Raw genomic sequence first — 25,652 nt, 5'->3', positions numbered from 1 at the left:
GGAAATTACATTTTAGGTCCCTTCCCCCCGCACCCCACCCCCAAGGTAAAGTAATCTTAGATTTGTCTAGGAGAGAGAGAATGTGTATGTGTGTGTGTGTCTGTCTGTCTGTCTGTCTTTCCGTCTATATGTATGTGCATATGCGTCTATGTCTAAAATACATACATTCAAGAAATTTAAAAACAAACATTATTTATACAAAATAATTTAGGATTTAAAGAGAATAGTCCTTTCAATCTTATTATTGGTAAATAATGGGTAAATGTGGATAAACATAGGGGATGTGTCTTAGGCTTCATTAAGAAAGCTCTGTATCCTGTGCTTACCTCTGAAATATAATCCTGTTTATATTCTGAGTTCCTGTGGATAGGAAGAGGAGGACTTTTTTGTCCTGGTTAGAGCATGTCCTCCCTCCAAGTCTGCTTTCTCACCTCCTATCCCATCCCCAGTTCCAGTTCTCTGTTCCTCAGGTCACTTCTGGAGAAGCAGTGGAAGCCTCTGGGTTGGGCAGGGTCCGTGTCTTCCGCTCACTTCTCAGCAGTGGTAGATCTCCTGAGTGCTGGTTTGCTGTGCATTATTACCTTTTTGGAAACCTTTTAATCTATGTTTACAAGAAGGTCATCACTGCTTTTTTTTGCCAAACACTGTAGAAGATTGATTTTTATTTTTTATTATAGACATTTTCAGATATCCAAAAAGTACATAATAGTATAATGGAGCCTCTTGTCACTTGACTTCAGAAATTACCAACGTTTGGCCAGTCTTGATTTTAAAATCTTCCCAACTGTTTTTTCTCGAGTATTTAAAACTAAGTTCAAATCATCATGTCATTTCACCCCTAAGTCTAACTGCTAAAGATTTTTTTAAACAACTGCTGTGTCATTATCATACTTAATAACAAGTTAAAAAACATCATCTGTAGGCTTTCCTGTAACATTTTCAGGACTAGAAGAAGAGTACAAATAAAAGCCCAGATATCATATGTTTAAATATTTAGAAATTATAAGTCAAGCTAACAAACTGGTAAATAAGATGTAACTTATCCTCCAGCTTGACAAACATACCTTCAAAATGACCAGGAAGGCAATGTTTGGATTGGAGTTCCATGCCCGAATGTGATAGTGCACAGAGGGCCAGCTCCCTGGGGTGTCTCCCTTCTCTCTTCCCTTCTGCCCTGGGCTCCATCTCACATGTACCATGTGAATCTCCCAGCCGTACATCCAAACTCTGTCCACATGGTTTGCAAAAGCCACCCCCCAACTTGGTCACTCCTTGGGCCTGGGCTGGAGTGGGTGCACACAATCAGCATCATTTGCTTTTCAAAGGATGAAACCCATTGGGAAGGCCCACTTAGGGCTTGGTAGTGGGCAGAGAATTCTGGGGCCCTAGTTATGCAGATGATGGTCCAGAGGAGGGCTGAGGGATCATGGACTTTAGCATCCTCTCGAAAGTGTGAGGTCAGAGCAGGGGCCCTCTGGTCCAGGTCTAAGGATAGTACCGACTCTGTAATTCTGGTTTCCCTTGATTAGCTCTAATCTGTATTTTACAGTTTAATCAAGGTTGAAACAAGGTCCACACATTGCATTTTGGCTGATAGGTCTCACGTCTTTCTTTTATTCTGTAACAATCCCTAGCCTTTTTTTTCCCTCATTTTTGATTTATTGATAAAACCAGGTTATTTCCTCTATGAAATGAGCCACAATCTAGATTAAGCTGTTTGCTTCCACATGGTGTCATTTAATATGTATCTGTGTCCTGTATATCTGGTTGTTCCACTTCTGATGATGCCAGGATTACTCATTGGTTCAGGTGTCAACATTATTCCTCTATCATAAAGTTCTTTATCAATGTTTCACCTAATGATTTTGGCATCCATTGATGATTATTGCTTAGATCCATTATTTCATTAGGGATAGCAAAATGGTGATTTTTCTAATTCTGTCATTCCATCTGCATTTATTAAATCTCTAAAGAAGAACTGCCTCATGAGCCAGTTCATTTAGTTCATGCAGGAAAGGCAAGATACATTTTGGATTCTTATCTTTTACCAACTTTTCAGAATAATGAGTTGATGACCAAGCTTCCTCTGTTGATAACAATGGTAACCAATAATGTTTTGTGTTATTATAGATGCTTATATATTTGGTTTCAGTCTATTGCAGTCATTATTCTTTTTGCTTGAATTGTCCCATCGTGGGTCAGTGGTAGCTATTTTTTTTTTTTTTTCGGAACTTGGACCTCTCACCGTTGTGGCCTCTCCTGTTGCGGAGTACAGGCTCCGGACGCGCAGGCTCAGCGGCCATGGCTCACGGGCCCAGCCACTCCGTGGCATGTGGGATCTTTCCGGACCGGAGCACGAACCCGTGTCCCCTGCATCGGCAGGCGGACTCTCAACCACTGTGCCATCAGGGAAGCCCGGTAGCTATTTTTGATTTGGGACGCTTTTAGTCTTTCTCAGCTTCCCTGCTTTCTGAATAAAATAAAATAGCTCAAGTTCATCATGTATTTTTCCTGACCAAACCTGCAATTTGCCATTTCCCCAAGGAGTTCTGGCTCCTTGTAGTAAGAAGCAATATTTAGAGACAACAGTTGGGGTGCTTGGATTCTAATTGCTGCTGGATTGTTGTTGCTTCTAGGCCTTTCTCAGTGCAACAGAGCTACATATATGCACTGGTATGTGTGTTTGTGTGTGTGTGTGTGTGTGTGTGTGTTATGAGTTCTTACTAATAGTTCAAATTCAAATTTAAGATTACAAGGTTTTTACTCAACTTAGAAATTTTATACATGTATCTCTTTTATGCTGAAATTCTTGGCTCTAACCAAGATTTTACCTGATATGATTGCTCCTTAAACTGTAATGTGCATAGGAGATAGGAGTCATCTGGGGTAAAATCAAAGATTCCATAGGCCCACATAGGCCTTCTCAGTTCAAATCTCTTGGGGTATGACCCAGGAATTTGCTTCTTTTTTTTTTTTTTTTTTTTTTTTTTTTCCGGCTGTGCACGGGGCTTGCAGGATCTCAGTTCCCTGACCAGGGATCGAACCCGCACCCAGTGCATTGGAAGCATGGAGCCTTAACCACTGGATCGCCAGGGAAGTCCCGGAATTTGCCTTTTTAACAAGTGACCTGATGATACTGATGTAGATGTCAGGCATTACCTTCTGTGAAACAATGCACTACACAGACTGTTGAGGTATTGGAGTGATGGGTGTTTTTGTCCAATACTTCAACTTTTCTGAAGTAGTGGTTTCTTTAAAACATCCCAAGAAATTGTGAATTCAAAAGAAGCATCATGGAATATTAGCAAGGGCTCTGAAACTAGTCACAAGTTCAGAATTCAACTTATGGCCCTGTTGCTGGCTAGCTTTGAGACCTTGAGAAAGTCTCTCAACCTTTCTAAACCTTAGTTTCCCCACCAAAAAGTGGGTACAATAATGCCTGCCTACCTCAGAATTTTTGTAAGGATCAAATGAGGAAGTTCTTTGTAAAGCATCAAATACTATAGCCATATTTACTTATTGGGGGTCAGCTAGTCTTTCTTATAAGCTTTAGGCAGTTTTATACTTTATTCCGGAAAGACAGTAATTTTTCTTTTAGTACTCTCTCAGTAAAATAATTTCAGTTTATCTAGAGTATTTTTCTTATTTCTAGGAGTGAAGGATATATCCCAAGTAACTACGTGACAGGAAAGAAATCAAACAACTTAGATCAATATGAGTAAGTAAAAGGTTATTTTGTGAATATGGAGAACTAGAAAATGTTTTTATTTTCCTAATTATGTAAGACATTTTGGAGATTAATGGTTATCTTTCATCATCTTTAGAAGGATGTACTAACTTAACTCAGTTGTCTAGTATGGTAAATAGACGTTGTGAGAATTAGTTTCTATAATACACTTTACCTGAAGGTACTATGTGTGAATAGAATTACAGAAGTGAATATAATTGAATTGATTTTAAACGAATCATAGCTTTAGCTGACTTTGAAATACAGCTCATTGCTCATTCATTCAAGAAATCAAAATACAGTTTCCCAGAGTGGCCTTTAAAAAAAAACATTTGATTGTTTCTTTTTTCTAACTATAATAACAATATGTGATTATTGTTTTAAAATTCTTTGAAAATATGAAAAATGTTAGTAAGAGAAATTATTCAGAAATCAACTAGAGTTGACCTCTGTCAACATTCATATATTTCCTTTCAATCTTTAGAATCATGCGGTATATACTGTTTTATACCCTGTTTAATTCACTTAATAGTATATTATGAGTGTGAGTATTTCCTCATGCCATTAAATGTACTTCGAAAACATTTTAATAATTGCATTATATTTCATTCAGTCGTGAATTCTTCAAATGTTTACTGAGACCTTATTGTGTATCAGGCACTGTGCGAGGCCTTAAGGGGTACAACCAGACATATGGCACATGGATGTGCAATAATTTATAGAATCATTTCCTTATTTGTGTGGCATTATGTTGTTTAGGCATCTTTACTATGTAAAAATACTGTGATACCTCTTCCTGCTTATTGTCTTAAACTAGATCTCTAAAAATCTACATACTGAGCTAAAGGCTAGTTACGAACTTCTTAAGACTCCTAATCATGCTGTCAGATTACTTTTCAGAGAAACAATGGGCTGCTGTTTATATGCTCACTAGCAGTGCATGGCCAGGTTTTAGTGAGAGGCTCATATATGCCAAATATATATGAGCCTTTTGTGGTCATTCTGAGGTGGTGTATTCATGCTTCATTCACTTCTTTAAAAACAACACTGTCGCCACCACCACCACCAACACAAAGCTGTTTCCTCTGTCCACGTTACTTCCTGTAATGTGAGTGTACCTTAAAAGTCTAGAAAAGGATTAACAGATTCAAAAGTCCTAGCACTCGGTGGTGTGACCCCTCAAAGTTGTTTTAGGAGTAGGTGAGGGTATAAAAAGCATGTAACTAAAATAGTGGTTTTGTTCTTGAATAACTTTTAGGAAAATAGAGTAAATCCTTAGAATTAGGGAAGGTGCTAAAAGGTAAAAACTTGGACCTGATTTTAAAGGGATCTGACCGAGAAGTAACTGGTGATTTCAGGAGGGATGTGCTTGGAAACCAGATAATCCTTATCTAAATGGGAGAACGCGCCTTATGACTCATGGGATTACAAGTAAGGGTTTTAGGAAGTTTATGATTCATTGCCATGCAATTGTTGGGTGCCTGACTCCACCTCGGCACGACCGAGTGAACTTGCCGTGGGAGTCCCGTCAGCCAGCTGCCCAGGGATTGGGGATTCCACGTGGCGTGGTGCCAGCCCTGACTGGATGAGAAAGGAAAAACCTGTTCTCAGTGCTGACAGTCACTCCTGCTGTCTTTCCACTCCACTATTTGTGTTGGATTTTGCTAAAGCCCATCCTGTAACACGTCTTAAATGTCTCCAGGGTTAAAAAGCCTTTTGCCAGCTGCTGAATCAAGAGCCCTTCTGCTGTTTGTTTGGGGGCAGGAGCGTCCGGGCAATGACTGTCTACTGGGCTCAGCTCAGGACTGGCAGCCTGCAGCTCCCAGGGCCGTCAGTACCCTAGTTCCCACCTCCACACCCAGGTCCCGGTTGGGGGAGGACAGGACCCTCGGAAGTGCTGCAGGAAAGAAACTGGACTCGTTGTGGTGGTCAGTAAGATGTTCTTGATGGAAGCGTGCTAAAGGAAGAAGGTGACAGGAATGCAAGGACCCTTAGAACAGGAAAAGTCTAGGACAAGACTTTGCGTGGGTGATCCAGGAGGCAAGGGCCAAAGTGAGAACCGGCAAACATTATATAGCTCGTTAGTTGGTTGGTTGGTTGTTTTCAGTTTTTTCTTAGTTTATACCTGTTGCCTCCTTTTTCTAATTTACCCAACCCACCCTCTCCAAGAAGCTTGGCCAGGATCCATCCTTTCCAGAAGGTTGTCCCCAGAGCTGCTTTCCCGTCTATTCAGACAGCACTATGAAGTCCTGTCCCTCTGGAGTGTTTGAAGTGACCAGCCAATCTGAAACCCTCATTACCATTAGGGTTTTGATATCTAAGAATGGAATGACAAGTTACTTACAAATCCTGGGCATTCTTTCTAGAAGTATATAGTTCCTTCATCAGGGGACGCTAACTAACCTCCAACAGGCATTTCTCTGCCGGGCTCGTGGGCGATGCACGTGGGGGCGTCTGGGCGGCAGCTCTCCGGCTCACTCCGGCTCACCACGTGTGCATTGTTCTTCCCGACAGGATGCATTCAGCAGAGCCACTCTTGTCTTTCCCTCCTTGCCTGGTGATGGGTATCATGGAAGAGGAAGAGAAGCCACAAAGAACCGTTAGGAAATATTCACCACGAGATGACTCATCTTTTTTTTTTTTTTTTTTTTTTTTTGTGATATGCGGGCCTCTCACTGTTGTGGCCTCTCCCGTTGCGGAGCACAGGCTCTTGGACGCGCAGGCTCAGCGGCCGGCCATGGCTCACGGGCCCAGCCGCTCTGCGGCATGTGGGATCTTCCCAGACCGGGTCCCCTGCATTGGCAGGCGGGGTCTCAACCACTGCGCCACCAGGGAATCCCGATGATTCATCTTTTGATTTGTTCATCACTACGTCCTCCTTTCCTTCCTTCAACATACCCTTCAGGGTCTGAGTTTATATCCTAGGGAGGAAAACATCCTTTCTGGGGAAACTGCAAATACCAAACCACTTAGAATAGGATTTGTGCTGTGGATTTTTTTTTCTTTCCTTATTTCTTTTATCCCTTCCCAGGAGCTTGAATATACCAAGTGAGGAAAGGACCTTTTCCTTTCTCTGAGTATCTTATATCGAATTTCTCTTGAGAGGCGCAGTCTAGCTTTACTGATTTCTTGCATCTGAACGTGAGCCTGAGCCTCCATCGCTTACTCTCACTGTGAAGATGTGGGCTTGGATCTCCTGTGATTAATAAAGAGAATTTTTTTTTCAATCTTTCAGGTCCTGCTGGTTTATAATGCATAATGAGAGCTGCAACTACCTTTTGTATCTTTTATGATTGTTTTTGGTATCCTGACAAATATTTCTCCTATCAGTGGGAAAGCTTTAGGGACAGAATATATTCTGTTCTCCTCATTTATTTTATTCCTCAGTTGCATTCAGAAATTGATCAGAATTTAAATTTGCAATTTTGTTGAACTTGGTCTCAGTTCCTAAAGTGGGGTCCACAACAATGAGATCTTAATACCACAATTCTGAGGCCTGGTTAATCACTTCAGGCTCCAAATAAAATAACAGTTTTTGGCTTGTGTTGAGGTTATAATTTGTGTTTGCCCACTCCAAGTACATAAAAGAATCCAGACCAAAAATGATCTTGTATTTTTTTCTTTGTATTTTTCCCTTCCTCAGTCAGGGAAGGCCTTTGTATTCGCTTGTCTCGGGGTGTTTGCTGGGCCAAAAGCAGGTGCCGTTTCTTTTATAAAAGGCTGAGACAGTGGTGGAAACTTCATGGGTTTAGAGGGGCCAAGCTGGTTTCATAACATTGGAATCCTTGGGAAATAGGACTGGATGGAGGGTTCTCTGCCCACTAAAGTCCATCTAGAACAAACCACACAAACAAAACAAAAACCCAAGTTTAAAGCTGAGAGTCTGAGTTCATCTTCTCTGGCCAACTTGCTCATAATCCCCTGGAGAACATTGGCTAGGGGAAGTAGGGAGAGGGGAGTACCTCTGAGGATGAGGTGGGAGATGGCAGTATCCATCTTTCCTTAGGAAAGATTTCTCAAAGGTTAAGCAGGGGCACCGATATGCAGGGGCTTGGCACAGAGTGGTGGGAGGGCAGGTGCCACTGCTTGGCCCTGGTGGGATTCCTACAGTAGACCTTTGGAGGACTGCCAGGGGTCGGGGCTGTGCTGGAACCAGTAAGTCTGGAAGACCCAGGAGGCCTGCTCTTCTGTTTTGCTCTGTTTCTTTCAATACTTGGGACCTTCGTGAAATTTGCGGGGGAGGCTTCCTGATGATTTGAGATGAAATCTACTGCCTGTTGGTGGGATGGGGGCTTGGGATTAGATTTAATTGGAATCCAAGACAATAACGTGGTGACGTTTCCTGCGTATTTGAGTCAGTGGGGTAAAATTCATTCTTGCTATTATTATAATAGTTAAAAATTGGAAATGATTTTTATGTTAAATAATGAAGACTAGCTTAAATAAATGATGGCGCATCCAGACCGTGATGCACAGGACTACATTGCTTTGCAAAGATGTGTATCGTATACCGTTATATGAAAAATTCAGGTTCTGATACAGCAAGTGTAGCTTGACCTCACTTTAATACAGAAAATAAGAATGTTGGCATACATATGTGTCTTCATAAAAATATGGGTAGAAAAAGTCTGCATGTATGTGTATCCAAATGTTACTAGTGGTTGTCTATATTATTGAGATTATGAATGAGGTCTTGTTCTTATTTCTTGTTTGTTATTGATGAGTAATATTATCAATACCTTGCTAATCCTAAAAAGAAAAAAGAACAATTTTAAAAACCTGAGGCCTTAAACATATCTTTTTCTGTTCAGATGGTATTGCAGAAATATGAATAGAAGCAAAGCAGAGCAACTCCTTAGAAGTGAAGTAAGTGTTTGTACTTGTCTTGTGGGTTTGGTTTCAGCACAAAATCAATTGTAGCGAATCCTTGATTAGTAATTCCACCTACCTCTGTTTCTAAAGCCCAAAAAATACTATGGCGTAAGTACAAGTTTTCATTTTTTGAAATCATTTAAAAGTGAAGACTGCTCAAAGTACCACAGACTGAGTGGCTTAAACAGCACAAGTTTGTTGTTTCATGGACCTAGAGGTTAGAAGCCTGCAGTCCAGATGTCAGTGGGCGTGGCTCCTTCTGGGGGCTGTGAGGGAGGGATCTGTCCCAAGCCCCTCTCCTTTTCTCCCCATGGTTCTTCCCTCTATGCATGCCTGGCTCTGTGTCCAAATTTCCCTTTTATAAGGACTCCAGTCATATAGGATTAGCCCCCCCCACCATGACCTCATTTTCACTTGATTCCCTCTGTAAATGTCCACAGAAGCTCACATTCTGAAGTACCAGGGGTTAGAACTCCAAAGTATGTTTTTTGAGGGGGAAAGAATTAAACTCATAACAATAGGTAAAGCTATACATGGGCAACATTTCTTTACTGTTTCTTACTGATTTATCATTTGCTACCTTGATATTAGTATTTACATGTGTATTTCCTTTTTGCTTGAAGTTCTTTGTTTTAAAATAGTTTACATCAGTGTCATGTGCTATCTTTTATAAATTAAGTTTTAACACAATATTTAGTTGCCTTTAGAAATGTGCTAAAATTCTTACACTTTACAAAGAAATAAAGTGGAAGGATGAAATCTACTATAGAGGAAACTAAGTGGACTTAATGAGGAGACAACCTGAGTCTAGCTGTGACTTTTCTAGTGTTTTTTGCATCTGTAAGACAGAGAGGTTGGATTAGAAGATGACCTCTGCAGTTCTCTGCATTTATGATCTAATTATTCTATTTAGTAATTGCTCCCAGTCTTTTTTTTTTTACATCTTTATTGGAGTATAATTGCTCTACAATGGTGTGTTTGTTTCCACTTTACAACAAAGTGAATCAGTTATACATATATATATGTTCTTTTTTTTACATCTTTATTGGAGTATAATTGCTTTACAATGGTGTGTCAGTTTCTGCTTTATAACAAAGTGAATCAGTTATACATATGTTCCCATATCTCTTCCCTCTTGCGTCTCCCTCCCTCCCACCCTCCCCATCCCACCACTCCAGGTGGTCACAAAGCACTGAGCTGATCTCCCTGTGCTATGCGGCTGCTTCCCACTAGCTATCTACCTTACGCTTAGTATTGTATATATGTCCATGCCACTCTCTCACTTTGTCACAGCTTACCCTTCCCCCTCCCCATATCCTCAAGTCCATTCTCTAGTAGATCTGCATCCTTATTCCTGTCTTACCCCTAGGTTCTTCATGACATTTTTTTTTCTTAAATTCCATATATATGTGTCAGCATATGGTATTTGTCTTTCTCTTTATGACTTACTTCACTCTGTATGACAGACTCTAGGTCCATCCACCTCACTACAAATAGCTCAACCTCGTTTCTTTTTATGGCTGAGTAATATTCCATTGTATATATGTGCCACATCTTCTTTATCCATTCATCCGATGATGGACACTTAGGTTGTTTCCAGCTCCGGGCTATTGTAAATAGAGCTGCGATGAACATTTTGGTACATGACTCTTTTTGAATTATGGTTTTCTCAGGGTATATGCCCAGTAGTGGGATTTCTGGGTCATATGGTAGTTCTATTTGTAGTTTTTTAAGGAACCTCCATACTGTTCTCCATAGTGGCTGTACCAATTCACATTCCCACCAGCAGTGCAAGAGTGTTCCCTTTTGGCTCCCAGTCTTTTAAACCTGTGCTTTCTTATTTCATCTCCTGCTTAGTATCCACAGTGGAGGTTTAGTTGGACGCTTCTTTCTGTAGTTTATGTTACGAGAGCAATAGCAGGTGACTTTGCTTGATTCAGATGACACATCACCTCTCCCTGCCCCTCCCCCTCTACAGGATTCTTACACGCCTCCCTGGTGACCTCACAATGAGAGGCAGCTCTAGGGAAGTGGGTAGCTAGAAGGCCTGGGGTCCAAATCCTGGCTCTGCTACTTACTAGCTGTTTGAGTTGGGGCAAATGTCCAACTTTTCTGTGCCCCATTTCCTTACCTGTAAAGTAAACAGGCAAGGAGATAACAATAGTACCTACCTCATAGGACTGTTTTGAGGACTGAGTAGATCCACATATTAGAACATATTAAAACAGAATAAGTGTTCAATAAACATGTTTTATTATGAATTAACTGTTAATGATCATTGTCCCTAATTGTTCTTACCAGATTTATTTGTGGGCCTTTATTTCATTCCATTGTCTTTCCTAGGAATAAGAAGAAAATTTATTTTATTTTAATCTGTTAAACACACTTTCATTTTAAAGCAATTTCAGTGCTAGAGATTGACTGTGGCATTATTGGTGGAGAGCTATTTGAGGTTCCTCGCTTCTGTTTCTTGCTCTTAGGCTAAGAACCTGATGAGGATTTAGCTTTTGGTCATTCAGCGTGTTGCTGCCTTTTGGTTTTCTCGGCTTAAGTTCCTTGTGCCTCTGTCTCTCCTTTCATAAAGAGTGATATTTAACATCAATTTCCAGGGGAATTAAGGATTTGTTAAAAAATCTTCCTATAAAGAGCACTGAGGTATTTACAGGAAAAATGCTGTGTGGATAGAAGATGATATTGAGTTGGGATTCAAGGCTTATAGCAAATATGAAAAATGTATGAAATGAAATCCAGTCATTAAGAAATACATTTTTCAGTAACTGTTTCCCCACATGTCCAGGACATAAAGGAATTGCAAAATTTTGTCTGTTAGTTCTGGAAGGGCCCTGAGAGATTGTCTTGTTGAGATGTCTTGTACTAGTGTGTGTGAAGAGTTGTGATTGTGGGGAATTATGAGTGAGCTTTCTTTAACTAATCTCACGGTTCAGTAAAGTGAAGTGGAAGGTCACATGGATGGGAGACGGTCACATGGATGACTTACCTGTTGGTAAGTTGTGCTTCTCCAAAGCAGATTTTCTCGGCAGAGGATAATAATCATAAAATCATAAGATTGGCTTCTTGGATCTTCTCTGTGGCATTGGTATTTGTTATTGGACTGAAAATAATTTCTTCTTGGATTTTAGGATAAAGAAGGTGGTTTTATGGTAAGAGATTCCAGTCAACCAGGCATGTACACAGTCTCCCTTTATACAAAGTTTGGAGGGTAAGTAATCTCTCTCTCTCTCTCTCTGCTTAAATTCAGAGTTTTTATATGAAGTTCTTATATAGTTTATATGGGTTCCTAATTTTCAAAAAATAAGCTACAATTCAGCATTAAAAAAATCTGAACTTGATTTCTAAAGTCTATACCATTTTTATATTCATACCTAGTAATTTTCCTCATTTTCCATATATATATTTGTTCTGAATGACTACCGAAACTTTAGCAACATTCCACAGATAATTACTTTGCACTGTGCTAGGTACTAAGGACACCACACTGAGCCAGGTAGACACAGACCCAGCCCTCCAGTAGCTTAGTGAGGGCTTCTTTCAGACAGGCAAACAGGCAGTGATGGTATATGTGAGTGACTGCTATGCAGGGAGGGCAATGTGTGTGTGTGTGTGTTTGTGTGTCAGGGTGGGGGTTGGTGGCACATAGCCCCAACACATCTGAGTTAGGCATTAACGTTGTCTACTGACATCCAACGTGAGACCTGACGGGTGAGGCAGGCAAAAGTTGGAGAGAGGGAAATGTGTTTCTGACACAGGAAATTGCCTGGACCTGGAAGTGAGGGAGCACTTGGTGAGCTGACAACAGTGTATTATAGCTGGATTGTAGAAGGGGAGGGGCAGGGGGAAGGGAGGAGAGAGGAGCCTGAGAGGTAGAAGTGGAAGACATGTCATGTCCATGTCAAGGAGTTTGAGCTTTATCTTCACAGCGGCAAGTGTTCTCTGGAAAGGATTTTCAGCAAGAGATGACTCAGGAAGATCTAAGAAACCTAAAATAGAATGTGTACATGATTTGTACGTCTAGTTTATTAACTTTTAGAGGTCTTCTGGACATTTGCAGCACCAACAGCAGGGACAAAAAGCAGTATCCAGCTAATAGCTATTTTAAGACTTTTAATTGTTGGTAAATGGAGTTTTGGTAAATGTTCTCTTTCACGATCTCATGCAAGGGACCAAGTATCAGTGACCACTTCATAACTTCCTTTTGTTAAGTTGAAAGGTGAAGCTAAGAAGAACATGGGGAAAAATAAAATTTGTGTAGAAAATAGAGGGGGCCGTATGTAGGGACCCTGATAGAAAACATCTTAAGGGTGAAGTTACATTATTCCAACTTGGTTCTAACACATTCTGATTTTTGTTACAGAGAAGGTTCATCAGGTTTCAGGCATTATCATATAAAGGAAACAACGACATCTCCAAAGAAGTATTATCTGGCAGAAAAACATGCTTTTGGTTCAATTCCTGAAATTATTGAATATCATAAGCACAATGCAGCAGGTAAGTGAGCTGTTAAAACCTATTTCAAATATAACGTAGTGATTAAAATGATTAGACATTGTGATGAATTCTTCCTTGAGCAAGTTTATGTTGTAGTTAATTGTAGAAAGTGATTGATTTAAAATTACTGCATATTAAGGAAATGATATATACAAAGAGAAATCAGAAATAATAACTCTAAAGAAGCCCCGTCTTGACCTTAAAACACAAGTTATCCTTATCGTGTGTGGCAAACGTTCACATCTGCCACATACAATACAAGGTTTACATCCTTGGTACTGACAGAGGTTCTTTGCTTGACCGAACTTTAGTCAGGCTCCTGGACCATCTCCTGGGCCCATCTGTACACTTTCTTATAAAATCCAGTTTTGGCAATAACCCTGCTAAGTCACTTTAACCAGAACCCCTTACCCTTGAGATTTGATGTCTAATCACCCTCAGTAACTGGTCGGGTTCATCGCCTTCCACCGTCCCCCCGGGTAATGTCTGGGTACCCTGGCTTATTTCAGCAAGAATCTTGTTCGATTAGTTTGGCCAGAACCACTCTAAGCCCTCCCTGCATTGATGTTTCTTTTAGTAATTTTCCATCCACTGATTCCCCACCCTTCTCCGTGGCTGTGAGTTCTCATTTGTCCAGGCTGTATTCAGAGTCGGGCCCATCTCTCTCCCCCACTTTAAAATCCCATTGCAGTGGTCCTTATACCTATCACAGTGGTCCTGAATAAAGCCTGCTGGACCATCTTTAAAAGCGTCATTGAATATTTTTTTTTCTTTAACAGTACCGAACTAAAATCCAATGTATGTCTATGTCGCAGCTGTCACAGAAGCTGCCAGATAAGCAGCTTAGGTTTAGGCCTGTTTTAGAGGCTTCCAAAGACTAGCAGAAGAGTGTCCCAGACACGTCTTCCATCTTCCCAAATCTTTGCTACACTTAACCACCAGAGTGGGAATAAACCAAACATCAAAAACAAAACCAGAAACGACATTTGTGCCCTTGGAAGCTCCAGAGGATGAGATAGAAAGATTTCTAGCCTTTGACTTCAAAGATGTAACTGAGCAGGGGTTAGCCAAGTGTCCAGCCCAATTTATGGAAAATTAACTTTTGAAATTTTATCGAAGGCCTTTGCCAAGTCTGTTGCTATATGTGACTCTCTTCACATCTCTCAGATAGTGATAGGAACAGTTATTGAGATATAATTTACACACCATAAAGTTCACCCACATGATGTGTACAACTCAGTGGTATGTAAATTAGTATATTTACAGGGTTGTGCCAACTGTCACCATAATCTGAGGTCATTTTCAGCATCCCCCATGAAGAAATCTTGAACTCATTAGCAGCCACCCCTTAACCCCTTCCACCAGTCCTGCCCTAGGCACCCACTAATCTACTTTCTATCTCTACAGATTTACCTATTCTGGACATTTCATGTAAATGGAATCATACCATATGCAGTCTGTTCTGACTAGCTTCTTTTTTTTTTTTTTTTTTTTTTTTGCAGTATGTGGGCCTCTCACTGTTGTGGCCTCTCCCATTGCGGAGCTCAGGCTCCGGACGTGCAGGCTCAGCAGCCATGGCTCATGGGCCTAGTTGCTCCGTGGCATGTGGGATCTTCCTGGACTGGGGCACGAACCCGCGTCCCCTACATCGGCAGGTGGACTCTCAACCACTGCGCCACCAGGGAAGCCCTGACTAGCTTCTTTGAGCATAATATTTTTGACATTCCTCCATGTCGTAGCCTATATAAGCACTCCACTCCTTTTTATTGATGAATAATAATCCATTGTGTGGATTTTTTTTTTTTTTTTTTTTTTTTTTTTCTGTACGCGGGCTTCTCACTGTTGTGGCCTCTCCCATTGCGGAGCACAGGCTCCGGACGCGCAGGCTCAGCGGCCATGGCTCACGGGCCCAGCTGCTCCGCGGCACGTGGGATCTTCCCAGACCGGGGCACGAACCCGTGTCCCCTACATCGGCAGGCAGACTCTCGACCACTGCGCCACCAGGGAAGCCCCATTGTGTGGATTTTGTTTATCCATTTTATATCATTCATCAGTTGATGGACATTTGGGCTGTTTCCACATTTTGGCCATTATGAGTAATGCTGCTGTGAACATTTGTGTACAAGTTTCTGCATGAAACATGTTTCATTTCTTTTGGGTACTAACCTAGGAATGGATTTGCTGGATCATATAATAACTCTGTGTTTAACATTTGAGGAACTGATTTCATATCAATTTATCCCCTGAAGAACTTTTTCTTATCTTTTATTCTAGTCGTTTTCTGCATTCACATTCCCCTATTTCTTTCTTTTTGTTCTTGTGTGAATTTTTATGCTTCACCATTATCTCAATTCACTCATTTCAGAAACATGTATTAAGTGCCCACTGCATGCCAGGAACTACGCCGGACTGTAGGGATACTATGGTGAACTAGATGGCTATTGATCTTGTCTCTCCCAGATCTTACCATCTGGTAGGGGAGACAGAGAAGTACATAACAATATTAAATTACAATGAGATATGCTGTATTAGAAGAAATACATAGTGCTACAGGTGTTTATAGGAGAAATACCTGGGATTTCTTATTTAGTACTGTAAGCAACTTAAGTTAAAGGATTTAAGGTACCTCACTGATTCCCAGGAGTTGTGTTATTCCCAGTCATTAATATTGTAGAGCCCAATTTTTATGCTAAGATTACAAATGCTGAGTTATGTCAGGTGAATCACTTTAATTTTAGTAGACTACTGTAATTCCATTTCATAATTCAAATCTCATACTGGAAAAGAACATGAAATAATAATTGATAATAATTGTTGGAAACCTTTTAACATCCTTTAAAGTGTTTGCAAGACACCATGCTAGCATAGTGCCTGATAAACACTGTATTTAAAAAAAAATGTTGAATGAATAAAAACGTATATTTTAAAAATATGAAATTATCGGCTCAGAGAGTAGTGAAACCAAGCAGGACCCTGTGGGGGCCTTCCTGGGTACAAAAGCTCCTCTGTGTTTCCCGTTTCTTGTTTGGAAAAAAAAAAAAAAAAGACTTTAGTCTCCTAAGCCTTCCGCAAGCTCCAAAGAGCAGGCTCAAGCAGTTAATGATTAGAGTCACAGGACTCCTAGTTCCTCCTGAAGGGATGTAGATAACAATCTGATGCATATCTTTGAGTCGCTCTGCAGAAACTAAGACCCCCATCCAGGTGGAGGATGGTGACTACATGCTGACCACAAGCAGGTAGACCCCAGGCTGGTTGGAACCAGAAGGTTGATGATTGAGATTCCTGAAACATCACCCTGTTACCTACCGTCGGCCAATCAGAATAAGGTCCACAAGCTGATCACTTGTCTTACTACCCTCTCCCCTAACAATGTCTTTAAAAACCCTTGTCGAAGGCAAGGACACTGGGGAGTTTGGGTCTTTTGAGTATAAGCCCCCGGTTCTCCTTGCTTGGCCCTGCAATCAACCTTTTTCTGCTCCGGACTCTGACATTTTGGTTTGTTTGGCCTCACTGTGCATCAGGCACACAGACTTGGTTTTGACAACAGTAGGATCATCTTCCTTCCTGCCTGCCTTTATTTTTTGCTAGCATATAGCAGAGGGCTATATATACACAAAGAAGATGAGCACTAAGTGAATAAATGAATGAATTTTGTAAGTGAGTTTCTAGTTTAGCGCTTTACCATGCAGAATGATTGAGTGAATTCAACTGTAATACTCTTTTTGATTTCTAGGACTTGTCACAAGGCTGCGGTACCCAGTTAGCACAAAGGGGAAGAATGCACCAACCACTGCAGGATTCAGCTACGGTAACTCCTTTTGTAGTTGCATGGCAAATTCGTCTTGAAAAGAACCCGTTTTCACAAGACCAGTTTAGATGTGTAGAATTCCACATAGCAGAACTGTTTTTATATAAGTTTACCGTGTGAGATGTTAGATGATTACACTTATAGCTGTAGTAACCCTAGGTTTTCTGTTTTCATCATTATTCATTATTTGGTAGAAAACTGTCCGTCAGTGAAAAATAAGCATTACCATGTTACTTCTAAAATAAATCAAAGCCTTTCCTGCTTCTCACTGGGCTTGGTTGGCTACTCACAGGAAAGTAAAGATGGAGGTAATAGAGAAGACATGCAACTTGATTGTCTTTGTGCTACTGGTGAAAGCCTTTTAAACAGGTTAAACTCTTTCCAACCTGATGGAATTGAAAAAGAAAAAAAAAACTTCAGGGGGAGGAATGGTAAAGGAGGAAGTATTTGTTTAAAAAAGAAAAAAGTACCTTTAACTTTCAAGCTCCATTATTATTAGCCTATTGTGCAGCATCTTCTTGCCTTCTTCAGTTCACTTTGCTTTTATCGTGACAGCTGAGAAGGGGTCCATCCTCCCCAGAGGGAGGAAAGCCACCTTCTGTCGCTTATGGGCAGGTTGCAAGTCGGCTCTGTGTTGGTAATTGTATTACCTTGTAAGTTTTAGATTGACCTTGGTTATAGTTTGTTTGTTTCTCACTGATTCCTACTGTATTCTCCTGATTTAATTTTATCACTTTCCCCCTCTGTCTCACAGAAAAATGGGAGATTAACCCTTCAGAGCTGACCTTTATGAGGGAGTTGGGGAGTGGACTCTTTGGAGTAGTAAGGCTTGGCAAGTGGCGAGCTCAGTACAAAGTAGCCATCAAAGCTATTAGGGAAGGTGCCATGTGTGAGGAAGATTTTATAGAAGAAGCTAAAGTAATGATGTAAGTTTCTACATTTTTTCTGGTTCCCCTTTTTGTATTAAAAAGTGGCCCCTTGCCAGCTAACATCCCTGGTGGTTTCTTTCCCTGCAGTAACTCTGTGTATGCATGACTTCCCTCTCAGGAAACTGACACACCCGAAGTTAGTACAGCTTTATGGTGTATGCACCCAGCAGAAACCCATTTACATCGTTACCGAGTTCATGGAAAGGGGATGCCTTCTGAATTTCCTCCGACAGAGACAAGGCCATTTTAGTAGAGATGTGCTGCTGAGCATGTGTCAAGATGTGTGTGAAGGGATGGAGTACCTGGAGAGAAACAGCTTCATCCACAGAGACCTGGTAATCGCAAACCACCTGCCTTCCCATCACCAGCCAAATTCCTTTGTAATCTGGGTCAACAAATGAACAATGACGTGTTCATACCCAAGTTTTGTTCTCAACAATATATCACCATTACTTTTAAATGTGGTAAATTTAACTTCCCCCATAGTTTTAACAGAAAGATCTTTATTAAATCTAATACATGTAGTATATAATTACATAGGTACCTGCTTATTAAATCATACATAATTACATAGGTAATATTTCCAGGTTAGTTACCATGCATTACATTTGGTCTTCATAAGAATCCCATGATATAGCTAATCATAACAGATTTTTTGACCACCATTGTTTTATAGATAAGAAAATTAGCATCAGAGAAGTGAAATGACATGCATATGGTGATAAATGGGAAGTTAAGGGTTGACTCATCCTTTGACTAAGTCCTAAGCTGTTTTCCATCTCACACACTAAAAGCTGAAATTATAACAGAAATCCTTTCATTAATTTTCTTCACTGGAAAGAGATGGAGTCGACGTTAACTCCAGAAAATACCAGAAAAAGTAATCTATTACTGGTTCTAAATTATTGTGCTGGAGACACTTCTTAATTTTTCCTCTCTCTTACTGTCTCCCTCTCTTCTCCACTCTTTTTCTTTCTCTTTTTCTTCTCTGCCTATTCTTTCCAAATGTGTCTGTTTTCAGTATGTTGGTAGAACCATTAGTCCCTGTTAAAGTATACAATACTCTATTATTAACTATAGTCATCATGCTATATCTTAGATCCTCAAAAGTTACCTTGTAACTGAAAGTTTGTACCCTTTGACCAACATCTCCATTTCCCCTAACCCCCCAACCCCTGACAATCACCAGTATAGTCTTCCTTTCTGTGAGTTCCATTTTTTTCCCCCTTAGATTCCATATATAAGTGATAGCATTTAGTATTTGTCTTTCTCTGTCTGGCCTGTTTCGCTTAACATAGTGTCCTCCAGGTTCATCCATGTTGTTGCAACTGATGAGATTTCCTTCTTTTTTTATGGTTGAATAATGTTCCATTCTGTCTATGTATATATATACACACCACATTGTCTTTATTCATTCACCCATTGATGGACACTTGGGTGGTTTCCATGTCTTGGCTATTGTAAATAATGCTGCTATGAATATGGGAGTGCAGATGTTTCTTTAAGGTACTGATTTTGTTTCCTTCAGCTATATACTAGGAAGTGGGACTGCTGGATCATACATATGGTAGTTCTGTTTTTAATTTCTTGAGGAACCTCTGTACTGCTTTCCATAGTGGCTATACCAATTTGCATTCCCACCCACAGTGTACAAGGGTTCCTCTTTCTCCACCTTTTCTTTTTTTTTTTTTTTTGTTATTTCTGAGATACACATTTTAAAGTAATAACTAGAAATATGACTTATAACATTATACCAGAACATATAAGATTTTTAGGAATTTCATGTAATGTCTGAAACATTTATATTAACATATTTCCATACAAATAACCCAAAGAAAGTTTAGTATTAGTTGTTTATTTTTTTTAATTTCTGAATTTTATTTTTTTGTACAGCAGGTTCTTATTAGTCATCAGTTTTATACACATCAGTGTATACATGTCAATCCCAATCGCCTAATTCAGCACACCCCCACCCCCACCCCACTGCGGCTTTCCCCCCTTGGTGTCCATACGTTTGCTCTCTACATCTTTGTCTCAATTTCTGCCCTGCAAACTGGTTCATCTGTACCATTTTTCTAGGTTCCACATACATGCATTAATATTTGATATTTGTTTTTCTCTTTCTGACTTACTTCACTCTGTATGACAGTCTCTGGATCCATCCACGTCTCAACAAATGACTCAATTTCATTCCTTTTCATGGCTGAGTAATATTCCATTGTATATATGTACCACAACTTCTTTATCCATTCATCTGTCGATGGGCATTTAGGTTGCTTCCATGACCTGGCTATTGTAAATAGTGTTGCAATGAATATTGGGGTGCATGTGTCTTTTTGAATTATGGTTTTCTCTGGGTATATACCCAGTAGTGAGATTGCTGGATCATATGGTAATTCTATTTTAGTTTTTTAAGGAACCTGCATACTGTTCTCCATAGTGACTGTATCAATTTACATTCCCATCAGCAGTGCAAGAGGGATCCCTTTTCTCCACACTCTCTCCAGCATTTGTTGTTTGTAGATTTCTGATGATGCCCATTCTAACTAGTGATACCTCACTGTAGTTTTGAGTTGCATTTCTCTAATAATTAGTGATGTTGAGCAGCTTTTCATGTGCTTCTTGGCCATCTGTATGTCTTCTTTGGATAAATGTCTATTTAGGTCTTCTGTCCATTTTTGGATTGGGTTGTTTGTTTCTCTAGTCTTGAGCTGCATGAGCTGTTTGTATATTTTGGAGATTAATCCTTTGTCCGTCAATTCATTTGCAAATATTTTCTCCCATTCTGAGGATTGTCTTTTCGTCTTGTTTATGGTTTCCTTCACTGTGCAAAGCCTTTTAAGTTTCATTAGGTCCCATTTGTTTATTTTTGGTTTGATTTCCATTACTCTAGGAGGTGGATCAAAAAAGATCTTGCTGTGATTTATGTCAAGGAGTGTTCTTCCTATGTTTTCCTTGAAGAGTTTTATAGTGTCCAGTCTTACATTTAGGTCTCAAATCCATTTTGAGTTTATTTTTGTGTATGGTGTTAGGGAGTGTTCTAATTTCATTCTTTTACATGTAGCTGTCCAGTTTTCCCCGTACCACTTATTGAAGAGACTGTCTTTACTCCATTGTATATCCTTGCCTCCTTTGTCATAGATTACTTGACCATAGGTGCGTGGGTTTATCTCTGGGCTTTCTATCCTGTTCCATTGATCTATGTTTCTGTTTTTGTGCCAGTACCATATTGTCTTGATTACTGTAGCTTTGTAGTATAGTCTGAAGCCAGGAAGTCTGATTCCTCCAGCTCCGTTTTTTCCCCTCAAGACTGCTTTGGCTGTTCGGGGTCTTTTGTGTCTCCATACAAATTTTAAGATTTTTTGTTCTAGTTCCATGAAAAATGCCATTGGTAATTTGATAGGGATTGCACTGAATCTGTAGATTGCTTTGGGTAGTATAGTCATTTTCACAATATTGATTCTTCCAATCCAAGAACATGGTATATCTCTCCAACTGTTGGTATCATCTTTAATTTCTTTCATCAGTGTCTTACACTCTTCTGCATACAGATCTTTTGTCTCCCTAGGTAGGTTTATTCCTAGGTACTTTATTCTTTTTGTTACAATGGTAAATGGGAGTGTTTCCTTAATTTCTCTTTCAGATTTTTCATCATTAGTGTATAGGAATGCCAGAGATTTCTGTGCATTAATTTTGTATCCTGCAACTTTAACAAATTCATTGATTAGCTCTAGTAGTTTTCTGGCAGCATTTTTAGGATTCTCTATGTATAGTATCATGTCATCTGCAAACAGTGACAGTTTTACTTCTTCTTTTCCAATTTGTATTCCTTTTATTTCTTTTTCTTCTCTGATTGCCGTGGCTAGGACTTCCAAAACTATGTTTAATAATAGAGGTGAGAGTGGACATCCTTGTCTTGTTCCTGATCTTAGAGGAAATGCTTTCAGTTTTTCACTATTGAGAATGATGTTTGCTGTGGGTTTGTCATATATGGCTTTATCATGTTGAGGTAGGTTCCCTCTATGCCCACTTTCTGGAGAGTTTTTTATCATAAGTGGGTGTTGAATTTTGTCAAAAGCTTTTTCTGCATCTATTTAGATGATCATATGGTTTTTATTCTTCAGTTAATATGGTGTATCACATTGATTGATTTGCATATATTGAAGAATCCTTGCATCCCTGGGATAAATCCCACTTGATCATGGTTTATGATCCTTTTAATGTGTTGCTGGATTCTGTTTGCTAGTATTTTGTTGAGGATTTTTGCATCTATATTCATTAGTGATATTGGTCTGTAATTTTATTTTTTTGTAGTATCTTTGTCTGGTTTTGGTATCAGGGTGATGGTGGCCTCATAGAATGAGTTTGGGAGTGTTCCTTCCTCTGCAGTTGTTTGGAAGAGTTTGAGAAGGATGGGTGTTAGCTCTTCTCTAAATGTTTGATAGAATTCACCTGTGAAGCCATCTGGTCCTGGACTTTTGTTTGTTGGAAGATTTTTAATCACAGTTTCCATTTCATTACTTGTGATTGGTCTGTTCATATTTTCTATTTCTTCCTGGTTCAGTCTTGGAAGGTTATACCTTTCTAAGAATTTGTCCATTTCTTCCAGGTTGTCCATGTTATTGGCATAGAGTTGCTTGTAGTAGTCTCTTAGGATCCTTTGTATTTCTGGGGTGTCTGTTGTAACTTCTCCTTTTTCATTTCTAATTTTATTGATTTGAGTCCTCTCCCTCTTTTTCTTGATGAGTCTGGCTAATGTTTTATCAATTTCGTTTATCTTCTCAAAGAACCAGCTCTTAGTTTTATTGATCTTTGCTATTGTTTTCTTTGTTTCTATTTCATTTATTTCTGCTCTGATCTTTATGATTTCTTTCCTTCTGCTAACTTTGTGTTTTGTTTGTTCTTCTTTCTCTAGTTCCTTTAGGTGTAAGGTTAGATTGTTTATTTGAGATTTTTCTTGTTTCTTGAAGTAGGCTTGTATAGCTATAAACTTCCCTCTTAGAACCGCTTTTGCTGCATCCCATAGGTTTTGGATTGTCGTGTGTTCATTGTCATTTGTCTCTAGGTATTTTTTTTTTTTTTTTTTTTTTTTGCGGTATGCGGGCCTCTCACTGTTGTGGCCTCCCCCGCTGCGGAGCACAGGCTCCGGACGCGCAGGCCCAGCGGCCATGGCTCACGGGCCCAGCCGCTCCGCGGCATATGGGATCCTCCCAGACCGGGGCACGAACCCGCATCCCCTGCATCGGCAGGCGGACTCTCAACCACTGCGCCACCAGGGAGGCCCTCTAGGTATTTTTTGATTTCCCCTTTGATTTCTTCAGTGATCTCTTGGTTATTTAGTAATGTATTGTTTAGCCTCCATGTGTTTGTGCTTTTTACGTTTTTTTTTTTTCCCTGTAATTCATTTCTAATCTTATAGCATTGTGGTCAGAAAAGATGCTTGATATGATTTCAATTTTCTTAAATTTACTGAGGCTTGATTTGTGACCTAAGATGTGATCTATCCTGGAGAATGTTCTGTGCGCACTTGAGAAGAAAGTGTAATCTGCTGTTTTTGGATGGAATATCATATAAATATCAATTAAATCTATCTGGTCTGTTGTCATTTAAAGCTTCTGTTTGCATATTTATTTTCATTCTGGGTGATCTGTGCATTGGTGTAAGTGAGGTGTTAAAGTCCCCCACTATTATTGTGTTACTGTTAATTTCCTCTTTTATAGCTGTTAGCAGTTGCCTTATGTATTGAGATGCTTCTGCATTGGGTGCATATATATTTATAATTGTTATATCTTCTTGGATTGATCCCTTGATTATTATGTAGTGTCCTTCCTTGTCTCTTGTAACATTCTTTATTTTAAAGTCTATTATATCTGATATGAGGATTGCTACTCCAGCTTTCTTTTGATTTCCATTTGCATGGAATATCTTTTTCCATCCCCTCACTTTCAGTCTGTATGTGTCACTAGGTCTGAAGTGGGTCTCTTGTAGACAGCATATATATGGGTCTTGTTTTTGTATCCATTCAGTGAGCCTGTGTCTTTTGGTTGGAGCATTTAATCCATTCACGTTTAAGGTGATTATCGATATGTATATTCCTATGACCATTTTCTCAATTGTTTTGGGTTTGTTTTTGTAAGTCCTTTTCTTCTCTTGTGTTTCCCACTTAGAGAAGTTCCTTTAGCATTTGTTTTAGAGCTGGTTTGGTAGTGCTGAATTCTCTTAGCTTTTGCTTGTCTGTAAAGCTTTTAATTTCTCCATCGAATCTGAATGAGATCCTTGCCGGGTAGTGTAATCTTGGTTGTAGGTTCTTCTCTTTCATCACCTTAAGTATATCATGCCACTCCCTTCTGGCTTGTAGAGTTTCTGTTGAGAAATCAGCTGTTAACCTTATGCAAGTTCCCTTGTATATTATTTGTCATTTTTCCCTTGCTACTTTGAATAATTTTTCTTTGTCTTTAATTTTGCCAATTTGATTGCTATGTGTCTTGGCATGTTCCTCCTTGGGTTTATCCTGTATGGGACTCTGTGCTTCCTGGACTTGGGTTCCTATTTCCTTTCCCATTTTAGGGAAGTTTTCGACTATAATATCTTCAAATATTTTCTCGGGTCGTTTCTCTCTCTCTTCTCCTTCTGGGACCCCTATAATGCAAATGTTGTTGCATTTAAGGTTGTCCCAGAGGTCTCTTAGGCTGTCTTCATTTCTTTTCATTCTTTTTTTTAATTCTGTTCTGCGGCAGTGAATTCCACCATTCTGTCTTCCAGGTCACTTATCCGTTCTTCTGCCTCAGTTATTCTGCTATTGATCCGTTCTAGTGTAGCTTTCATTTCAGTTATTGTATTGTTCATCTCTGTTTGTTTGTTCTTTAATTCTTCTAGGTGTTTGTTCTTTAATTCTTCTAGGTCTTTGTTAAACATTTTTTGCATCTTCTCGATCTTTGCCTCCATTGTTTTTCTCAGGTCCTGGATCATCTTCACTATCATTATTGTGAATTGTTTTTCTGGAAGGTTGCCTATCTCCAGTTCATTTGTTTTTCTGAGGTTTTATCTTGTCCCTTCATCTGGTACATAGCCCTCTGCCTTTTCATCTAGTTTGTCTTTCTGTGAATGTGGTTTTTGTTCAACAGGCTGCAGGATTGTAGTTCTTCTTGCTTCTGCTCTCTGCCTTTTCTTTTTTGCCAGCTGTTGTCATCTCGTGTTTTTGTTGGTAGTCATTCTGACAGGTGTGAGGTGATATCTCATTGTGGTTTTGATTTGCATTTCCCTGATGATTAGTGGTGTCAAGCCCCTTTTCACGTACCTATTGGCCATTTGTGTGTCTTTTTTTTTTTTTTTTGTCCTACCACATGGCATGTGGGATCTTAGTTCCCCAACCAGGATTGAACCCATGCCCCCTGCAGTGGAAGTGTGAGTCCTGACCACTGGACCGCCAGGGAATTCCCTGTGTGTCTTTTTTGATAAAGTGTGTATTCAGTCCTCTGCTCATTTTTCAATCAAATATTTGCTTTTTTGCTATTGAGTTGAATGAGTTCCTTATATATTTTAGATATTAACCCTTTATCAGATATATGTTTTACAAATATTTTTTTTCCCATTCTGTAGTTTGCCTTTTCATTTTGTTGATTGTTTCCTTTGCTGTGAAAAAACTTTTTACTTCAGTGTAGCCCTAGTTATTTATTTTTGCTTTTGTTGCCTGTGCTTTGGTGTCAGATCCAAAAAATCATTGCCAACACCATGTCAAAGTGCTTTTCCCCTATGTTTTCTTCTAGGAGTTGTATAGTTTCAGGTTTTACATTTATGTCTTTAATCAATT

The 25,652-nt window shown here is 39.6% G+C and overlaps 1 protein-coding gene across 6 annotated transcripts in view; it reads left to right on the top strand.

Moving 5' to 3' along the window:
- The window catches only part of TEC (tec protein tyrosine kinase), a 162,090-nt gene that overhangs the window by 128,379 nt on the left and 8,059 nt on the right, over window positions 1–25,652 (top strand). For 5 of the 6 annotated variants that reach the window (XM_082638520.1, XM_082638516.1, XM_082638517.1 and 2 more), the window contains 7 exons: window positions 3,653–3,718; window positions 8,539–8,593; window positions 11,740–11,819; window positions 12,972–13,105; window positions 16,839–16,913; window positions 17,668–17,839; window positions 17,961–18,177. In XM_082638520.1, coding sequence (XP_082494646.1) covers window positions 3,653–3,718; window positions 8,539–8,593; window positions 11,740–11,819; window positions 12,972–13,105; window positions 16,839–16,913; window positions 17,668–17,839; window positions 17,961–18,177 — 799 coding nt within the window. The remainder of the gene's footprint in view (window positions 1–3,652; window positions 3,719–8,538; window positions 8,594–11,739; window positions 11,820–12,971; window positions 13,106–16,838; window positions 16,914–17,667; window positions 17,840–17,960; window positions 18,178–25,652) is intronic. The other variant, XM_082638518.1, reaches the window with a different exon arrangement.

The sequence above is a fragment of the Mesoplodon mirus genome (genome assembly GCF_964341445.2).
Source record: "Mesoplodon mirus genome assembly, chromosome: 2".
In the NCBI taxonomy this organism is placed as follows: Eukaryota; Metazoa; Chordata; class Mammalia; order Artiodactyla; family Ziphiidae; genus Mesoplodon; species Mesoplodon mirus.
Note: the sequence above shows the minus strand (reverse complement) of the source record. Positions and strands in the feature narration are given on the sequence as shown.